The 9471-nt window shown below is 42.3% G+C and overlaps 1 protein-coding gene across 14 annotated transcripts in view; it reads left to right on the top strand.

Annotated features, from left to right (window-relative positions):
• The window catches only part of mical3a (microtubule associated monooxygenase, calponin and LIM domain containing 3a), a gene marked incomplete in the record, with an annotated part of 99324 nt that overhangs the window by 64883 nt on the left and 24970 nt on the right, over positions 1-9471 (top strand). For 12 of the 14 annotated variants that reach the window (XM_014016523.1, XM_014016527.1, XM_014016526.1 and 9 more), the window contains 9 exon segments: positions 1037-1317; positions 3093-3185; positions 3786-3947; positions 4333-4395; positions 5497-5571; positions 6753-6866; positions 6958-7034; positions 7109-9089; positions 9169-9263. In XM_014016523.1, coding sequence (XP_013871977.1) covers positions 1037-1317; positions 3093-3185; positions 3786-3947; positions 4333-4395; positions 5497-5571; positions 6753-6866; positions 6958-7034; positions 7109-9089; positions 9169-9263 — 2941 coding nt within the window. 14 annotated transcript variants of the gene reach the window in all.

The following is a 9471-nucleotide window of genomic DNA, read 5'->3' as shown; positions in this document are numbered from 1 at the left end:
AATATACACACATATATCAGCATAACAAAAAAAAACTTTAACCACTCAAACACTGTCAAAAAATGTTTAGAAATTAGTCAATTTTTAAAGCGTATTTTGTATTTTCCAGGCATGTAGGTCAATTCTATACCATAATGAAGTAACTATGTCACCTTCAGTAGTTATGGAAATGCTATATATATCAAAAATAAATTGGACTTTGCATAATAGCTGTATTTAAATGCCTTAAAATTCTGCCTTCTACCATTTCGGACACTCCCACTTCAGCATTTTCACAACAACTCTTCATATCATTTACTACCTTTGTATTTTGTTATATTAAAAAAAGAATCAACATTATATAATATTGGTTTTTGGAAAATGACAACTCAGGATACAGTTGAACCTAACTTAAACGATCCCACGTAGGACTCGGAAAGTATGTTTTTGTTACAAGATGTTGCGTTTCCTCAATGAAGGCATGTTTTAATCTGAAAAGTAATTTGGGGAATAGTTGGTATCACAAGCTCAACAGACAGGCAGATCCAGAGATGTTTGCTAATATCTGCTGCTGCAGAGCTGTGTGGGGGAGGCGCAGGGGAGGGGTGCTCTGTGGGAGGGAGGGGCTTTGTACCAGCGGACGTTTAGGCGGGAAAATTAAAGGATTTCTCAAACATGAGTGAATGAGTCAAAGCAACACGCTGGGTTCTGATGAGGGAATGACGTTATAACAAAAGCCAGTTTTGCATAATATACCCCCGACCCCCCTTTAAAAATATGATTTTTTAAAAAAGGCTCTGGCACAAAATGTGGCAGGCAATTCCTTTAAAGAGTTGCCGACCCTTGATTTATTTATTTATTTATTTGTCATTGTGACTTGATTACATGAGTACATTATCCACAAAAAGACTTTTACCATTTTATAGATGCAACTATKAAAAAAAAAGAAGTTTTCCATTAAAAGTTCGACTTGATGTAAACAGAGCCACAAGTTAAAGCGTATTATATCTATTTCCTCCGTCCTTCTCCTCACCCTGCGACTGTTATTTTTCAACAGTAGTTCAGAGTCCGACATGGAGGAGGAGGACGAGCAGGAGGAGGCGGAGGTAGAGGAGCAGCTCCCCAGCCCCTCCGACCTCGGTGGYGTTCCCTGGAAGGAGGCGGTGGAGCTCCACGCCAAGCTGCGAGGCGACCACGACGGGGAGGCAGAGGGCGAAGCTCTGGACGACGCCGCCAGCAGGGACGGAGATCTGGAGGAAGACGAAGAAGAGGAAGAGGAGGATGAGGAGGAAGATGAGGACGAAGAAGACGAAGAAGATGATGAAGAATCTAGTGAAGGTGAGTTTGCTTTATGTTGTTTGTGCGGCTGGTTGTTGTGAGTTTTCCTCTGTTGTTTTAATGTTTCTTTACATCCTGTCCAGATTTCATCCCCTTGTTGAAGTGATCCACGATTACTTGTAACATTAGACTTTATTTGATAAACATTTATTTTAACTCTTTTTTTGTCACTTCAGTAGAAAACGAAACCAAATATTATTAGGTTATTTAGTTTATTTATTTTTTCATCATCAGTGACTTTTTTTTAAAGTGAAGAGAAAATAGAGAAAGAGAGAAAAACAGAGAGAGAAGTTATTAGAACGATTGAAATAGCGATTAGAAGTATATTAAATATACACCAAGAAAACACAGGACCACACACCCACGTTTATTTTAACTATAAAATAAAGTCAGTAAAAATACTGTTTAGTTTTTAGTTTAGTTGACAAAGAGAAGGAGAAGGTAGAAACAACTCAGTCTGCAACTGAAAATGTGGATGGAGACAACAGAGCTGCTTCATGGATGGAGAACCTCAGCTTAGCCTGTTAGCTTTTGCGCTAGCGCCGACGCTATATCGCCTTAAGTATGTATTAGCTCGGTGCTAGCGCAGAAACTAACAGGTAAATTTGAGGTCCTCCATCCACATGACAGAGAGGAGAAGGTAGAAATGACTCAGCCTGCAAATGAAAATGTGGATGCAGGACCTCAGTTTAGCTTGTTAGCTAGCGCCGAGCTAATACAATTATGGCTGTGTCCAAAACGGCAGGACGGGTCCTCCGGAGGACCCAGACTCCCCGGTCTCGGCAGGCCGGGTCCTTGGTAGACCGGGAAGACCGGAAAAAAGAGGCTGTGGATTTGGACGGTCTAGCCTCCCCTCCTTACCTCGGTGTACGTCTTGTCACCTAGCAACTGTGACGACGCTAAACAAGCAAACTTAAATCAAAACTAGAAAAATATCAATACATTAGCATTATTAATATCACAAAACTATAAAATTAACTTAAAAGTATCATTTGAAGAACTAATTGACCCACTGTAGGTGCATGTTTATTTCGCGTTTTTTATGACGAAAAAATAATATTTAAAAACATGTCCATACAAATGATAAAAGTATTAGAATTACAACCGCTAATTTTTTTTAATTTTTAAATCACCATATTTTTATTTAAAATGTATTCTTTTCTCTCGCTTCGTCCGCCATTACTAGCTTAAAAAAATCTCCGGTCGGGCCGCAATGCATTATGGGATATGCTGGGCCGGGAAGGATCCATCGGACCAGTCCTTCGATTCGGAGGAGTCTTCCGTTTTGGACGTCCTTCGTCGCGGCGCTGTGACGTATGCGGCCGACAAATACGACCTTCGGAGGACCCGTCCTGCCGTTTTGGACACAGCCTATGTATGGCGATATAGCATCAGCGCTAACGTGAAAGCTAACAGGCTAAACTGAGGTTCAGCTTGTGACCTAGTCTACGTCATCATTTACCTGGTATGCTTTGTGGKGTCAATAAAATGGATCTGTCTGTGTGACAATATATTTTTAAAGGTTTTATAAAAACTAAACAGCCGTCAGTATTTTTACAGACTTTATTTATCAAATAAAGTCTAATGTTACAAGTAATTGTGGATCCCTTTAAGACGGTTCATATGTCCACCTGCTGTTTGTCAGAATTAGTGTTACGTTTTGTCGTTGTTCTCTTCATCTTCTGTGTCTTTCTTCCTCTTCTCCATTATCCCCTCCTCCATCCTCATACTCTATATGTATTTGTATTTTTGGGTTTGTCTCTCCTTGCTGTCAGAGGGGGATTACTGCCCCTGGGATAAAGAGCTCCAGTCAGGCCTGTGGCTGGAGAAGTGTCTTACAGATGAAGAAGATGTTGGTACATTTAAAGGTAGCAACAGACCTGCCTGCAGTAAACCTTCAACATAGTTTCTTTCAGTGTGGCTGAGTTTCTACAATAAGAGTTTGTTTTTGCTTTTTCTTGTTTTTTTTTTTAAATTTTTTTGTGTGTTTTGGTTTGTTGGTTGCAGTTGTGTTTTGAAGGGATTATGCATACATGAGTGTTTTTTTTTTTTGTGTGTACTGAAAGTCATCTAACCTGCTTATTATTAAACCTTGTTTTAGGAAAGGCCTTGAGATACTAATCTAAAAAWTTTTTACAGATTTATTTTGGTTTTCCTCCCTCCAAGGTATTTCCGTTATGATTTTACTGAGTGCCAGCTTTGCTGTGTTCAAGAAGTTATTTCTTTCTTTAGCTTGAAGCTAGTTTTTCATGGTTTATTTTTATTTTTTTGCAGTGTGTAAATGCATGCAGACTTCCTTCAGCTTCCCACTGATAGTTTCTCTGTTTTATTTTCTTCTTTCTTGTTTCCTCGTCTTCTTCTTTTTCTTTCTTCTCACCTTTCCACGCCTACTTGCACACGCTTTACCTCACTGTTCTCATTCGAACCACAAAACTCCACCGCACCTGACAACCGTGACACACTTCTAGCCAGGAACATACACATCCAACAAGTCCTGCAGCCGGTGGATCCCAGCGTCATTCCAGGTTTGACGAGACCACGCCTGGACTCTGAGGGAGACGAGGACGGCCCGTTGGCCCCGCCCCTCCAACCCTCGCAGCCCTCTGAGCTCACACAGCCCTCCTCCACAGGTAACCCCACCCAGAGGTGCTGCGTACGAGGGACAACTCGGGGGGCCTCGTCGTGTTGAGGATCTGATTTCATCGTTGCGGTCGCTGCTGTTCTGTTTGTCTCCCAACTAACTTCCCTTTTTTTTGAAACGTTTTTGTTTTATCCTTGGAATGTCTAATTTTRTGTTCAGCTTTTTTCATTTTCATCCAGTTTGTTCCTCTGGAGTTAAATAAAATATTCTTCAGCCATGACCCAGAGCATCTTATAACCCTCTTTGTCAGTTATTTTGAATTTTATTCTGTTGTGTTCYGCTGTTTTGTTTCTCCCATGTGTCTAATTGCTTTACTGTCATTTCCCTGCCATCTTTTTTTTGTTGTTCTTCTGTATCTTCTGGTGTGAGAGTAGCCCCTGCCCACACATCCACCCGTCATGACGCAGTGAGAGTCTGGTTGGAGTCCTTGTCTGGAGGTAGCACAGACCTAAATGGGATCCTGACATCCCGTCTCAGACTTGCCTTTCTCTATGGGCTGGCCTTTCTTCCTGAAGCACGCAGAGAGCAGCCAACTCACAAGCATGATTGCTGTCAGGCTTTCTGATGTCCGGCGATCAGATCCTCCTTTTTGTTTCTCCTTTCACAAACTTCTCATTCCACCCACTGATTTTTCAGAAACATTGTTTCTCTGCTCATAAACTGCTAAYGGAACCACATTTTACAAAATGAGCTATAAAGGCTTAAAAACACTTTCAATCAGCATCACATAATTGTGACTACAGTTATGAACTGAAACATATTTGCATTAAGTGAAGCGTGCAAAGTTGTTAAAGTGCTTTATTAAATGTTTAAAAGCTTGAATGAGTGAAAGAATCGTCCTTCACATGTATTCATGCACAGATCCTGAGTTCTGGGATAAAAGCTTATTAAATATGTTTAATCCAGATCAGACTCAATAGAGTCAGATTTTATTTACTGTCCATCACCACAAGCAAAGACCCACTGGGTGTTTTTTTTTTTTTTAAATCATAGGCAATAGATAAAAAAAATGCATGAACTATTTTGTTATGTCTTCATTCAGGTTTATTTGGAGAAAAACTATTCTCAATATAAAATGTTGCTTTCTGGCTGCCATTAAAAAGAAGTCAATAACGTTTTGCTTTTGCTTGGATCATATATATAATCCATTTTTCATTTAAAAATGGACAGCTGCATGCATCACTTTACTAATATTAGTTTGACTCGTCTTTTTTTCCATAGTAATAACAGATTATTAAAGTTTGATTTTTCCACAAAGCATTTTCTTTGCCAGATACTTTTCTCACTGCTTTTTAAAATAAAATGGATTTGAGTTTGAAGTCCTTCCACGCTTTTTCAGTTATTATTTCTGCRCCCCCCCATTCTTCCCAAAAAGGTTTTGATAACTTTGGAGCCTACAGCCAGAATGCTGGAAAAAAWTCATTCAAGCTGTTAGGCTGTCAGAGAATTAAAAAAAAGCTCTCATCCTATCATTGACTAAAGGCAGATTGTGATAGCCAAATTACTTATTTCTCCCTGTTTTTTTTATCTCTTTCCAGAACTCTGTGAAGATGAAGACCTGGAGGCTGAAGCAGGCAGTCCAGATATGGAGCCTGGGACTGAGTTGGATCAGGGTAAACAGTCGAAAAAAAAACCCCACAATTACAACTTTTGCAAAAACGCAGCRTGAAAACTGAATGCTAAATGATTTAGCTGAAATTTGAGTTGTCAGTTGAATTGGTAACAATAAAATAGGTGAACTGACGCTAAAACCAGGTAAACTGTAAGGAAAAGCTGAAATTAGCAAAACTGTTTCTAAAAGGTTAAGTTAACGAATGTATACCTAAAAGCAAATATTAACAAAATCATAGCTGAAAGCTTAATTTACCACATGGTAGCTTAAAGCTCAAACTTTATAAACCATAGCTAAAAGCTACAATTAGCAAAACAGTAACTAAAAACTAAAGCTAACATCACTGTAGCTAAAAGCTAATGTTAGCGAGACTACAAGCTGAAAGAAGCATAAGGAGACAAATCTTTATCAACTGTGCTAATTAGATTTTAGGGAACAATGTTTTGAATGAAAATGTATTTTTATAGGGACAGTTTTAGTAAATAAAGTTAAATATTTCCAAAAAGTATTAAAGTAACAAACACTAAAAGTCATATATCAGTATTCCTGATTAATTTTGATGTCTAGAACAGAGGTTCTCAAACTGGGGTCCCAGGACCCCCAGGGGCCCACAAGCCCAATCTTGGGGGTCCTCAAAAATTTTCAATAAATGCTTATTTTGGATTTTATTTGAAAAATGAACATGAGGAACAATACACTAGTAAAACAAACATACTAAACCAAASAAAAGCATAATATCCTCATAATATTTAGGGGTTAAAATGACAGTAAATTATTTCTAAAACAGCATGCGGTTTCTGAGGGGGTCCCTGGAAACGTTTCACACTTGTAAGGGGTCCTCAGACCCAAAAGGTTTGAGAACCCCTGGTCTAGAATATCAGAATGTATGTTTTTTATTGCATGAATATAAAGGAATAAATTAAAAACATGCGGAAAATGTGTTTATATTGAATCAGTATTTACATAATAATCTTTTTTCCTGCATATGAAAAGATCCTCTACCTCCTCTTCCAGACTTGCCAAACATCTCGATAAATCAAAAATTTGTTAATGTTTTTTATAGTGTCTTTTACAGTTGTAAATACAGAGTATCCGTTAGATCAAATTAAACAGAGCAGCACATTATTCTGTGTTGACCTCGCTGCTCACATGTGACCCTTTGTGTTTTATGCTTTACTGCAGACGACATCCCTTCAGATGCAGAAGCTGAGGCTCGTTTGCATCAGTCAGAGTTAACTGAAGCTCCTGTTCACGAAAACAGAGGAGAAGAAAGTGAGGGGATGGCCTCCAGTGTTGGTACTTTATCAAAACTATTCTTTCAAAATGAAATCTGTTTAATGGGTTTTTGCACAAGTCGTAATCAGTCCCATTTTTGTTGCATGTTCAGACCTGTCGAGCAGTGGCCCGGTGCTGGAGGAAGATATTCTTTCTCCTCTCAAACCATCCCCAGATCCTAAAACAGATGTGAGCTAATTCTACACCTGAGTTTAAACCATGTAATTTACAATGAATGGTTCCTAAATTTGACTTATTTTCAGGTGACTCCGGTGAAGTCTCCTGGCATCCGCTTTTTCACAGATCCGTTCCTCCCTGATAAAGCAACGCCTGAGAAGACAAGCGTGTCCCCACCAGTCAGGAGCCCACTGAGCCCGTCACCAGCACCCTCTCCGCTTTCTGCTTCTGCCTCTTCACCTACTCTTACTGTCCCAGCCTCCCCTTCTTCCCCGGTGAAGCCAGCCTGCAAATCGTCTGTCAAATCCCCCGTCAAGTCGTCGCCCACCTCACCGATCCGCTCTCAGCCCGTCCCACTGCCAGAGACTCGCACACCCAAATCACCAGTCTACCCTCACCGCTCCATCTGTCCTCTCACGGGAAACCCCCTTTCTCCGATCTGCGCCCAGCCTCTGCCCTGCCACGAGCCCTCGTCACCCCTCACTTCCGACTCCCCCGTCAGAACTCAGCCGGTCCCTGCGGTCACTTCCACACCCGTGGCTAAAACAGACAAGGCCATAAGTGAGCCTTCCAAGTCTTCAGATTCCTCAGTGGAAGAGAATACGTCTAAAAAGGCAGATATAATTGAGGAGTTTTGGTTAAAGAGTGCCGAGATAAGGAAGAGCCTTGGTTTGTCTCCTTTAGACCGCAGCAGTAAGATCCTGGAGAAGAGTCCAAAGGAGGAGCCCACCCCTGCTAAGACACAGTCACCAGGTGTGTCTCAGGAACAGAAACCCGCTTTTGCCGGCCGCACCGTCATTCGCCGACTGAACATCACGCTCGAGGGTCAAGTCATTACTCCCATTGCTCCTGCAGAGGCCAAGAGCGATGGCTTGGATATTAGGGATGTCAGCAGCAGCTCGGGTTTGGGACTGAACGGCAGCACGGCCACGAGCCAAACGGTGAACAGCGACAGCTACAACACGTCGGACTCCACCATGCTCACCCCACCCTCCAGTCCGCCGCCACCCGTGCCCGCCAATCAGTCTCCAGCTGTGCTCAGGCAGCAGAGGCACCAAGTCTCCTGGAGCAACGGAGCGGGAAAACCTCCATCGGAACGTGCCAAAGAGCCAGCGAAATCCAAGACTCCCGTTCCCGCTCCCAGGACTCAGCTGAGCCCCGTGTCTGTGCCCAAACCCGCTCCGAGGAAAGTTTCCTCCCCCGAGGCGGCGCCCGAAACCGTTCCCGTGGTTGTAATGAGGGAGAAGAAGAAGCCTCGACCGGCTGAGGTGAGAAAATCCTTTGTTGAGACAGTTGAGGAGATTCCGTTTGCGGATGATGTAGAGGAGGCTTACGATGAGCGGACGCCTGCAAAAAGCACGAAGGAGCATTATAATCCACCGCCCAGCAAGCCCTGCAAACCTCCACTACATTTGGCTCTAGCAATGGAAAACGGGAAGCCGAATATCCCCATCAACCCAGTTTCCAAGATCCAAAGGGCAACGCAGTTTTCTCCAGAAGCCAAAGAGATCGCCAAGGAGAGAATTATGGCAAGAGAAAAGTCGGTGAAGAGCCAGGCTCTAAAAGATGCCATGGCCAAGCAGCTCAGCAAAATGAAAGAATCTGACACAGACAAGGGTGCCTCACCCAAAGTGGCCTGGGGCGCAACCCCAGATTCGGCCGGGAAAACAAAAAAGTCCGCCACGTCTCCAAAAACGTCCGCTGTGAAAGCGTTGGAGTCGAAGAAGGCCGATGCCGCGCCCGAGCGCTTCTTCAGCAGCAACAAGAGTCTGGACAGCTCCGTGGCCTCCTCAGATGGCTCAACTCTGAGTAAAAGCAAGAAGCGAAGCTCCCTCTTCTCGCCTCGCAAGAACAAGAAAGAGAAGAAGGCCAAGAATGACAGCAGCAGAAACTCGGGCACAGAGGAGACGCCGCCCAAACACAAGTCGCTGTGGAAAGCGGTCTTTTCAGGGTACAAGAAGGACAAGAAGAAGAAGGACAATAAGTCGTGTCCAAGCACTCCGTCGTCCAGCTCCACCACTCAGGACTCTGGGAAGAAAAGAATGTCACCTCTTGGGAGGTCTTCAGGTACGATCTGCAACATGCTTCTGTGAGTAGGAAGTCTGGAAAATAAGAAGTTTATGTTTTCKCTAAATCTCTTCAACAGACTTGAAATTACGCAGAAACTTGAGCGTGTCGGAGGACTCGGACCTGTCGTGTGACGACGTTCTGGAGAGGTCATCCCAGAAATCAAAGGCCGATGTGAGTAAAGGGCATAAAASAGACAAACAACTGTTTTTGTTTTTAGAAATTTAAACATGCATTGCTAAAAACTAAATTCTTTTAATCTGAAAAACATTCAATGAGAACCAGCTTCTCAGGACAGCAACTTTGAAAATATTGAACTTTTTAAACATTTACAGCTTTTAAAATCTGTGTATGGTTCATTCTGTTTTTTTTTTTTTTTTTT

Source organism: Austrofundulus limnaeus, unplaced genomic scaffold, assembly GCF_001266775.1.
Source record: "Austrofundulus limnaeus strain Quisiro unplaced genomic scaffold, Austrofundulus_limnaeus-1.0 Scaffold147, whole genome shotgun sequence".
Lineage (NCBI taxonomy): Eukaryota > Metazoa > Chordata > Actinopteri > Cyprinodontiformes > Rivulidae > Austrofundulus > Austrofundulus limnaeus.
Note: the sequence above shows the minus strand (reverse complement) of the source record. Positions and strands in the feature narration are given on the sequence as shown.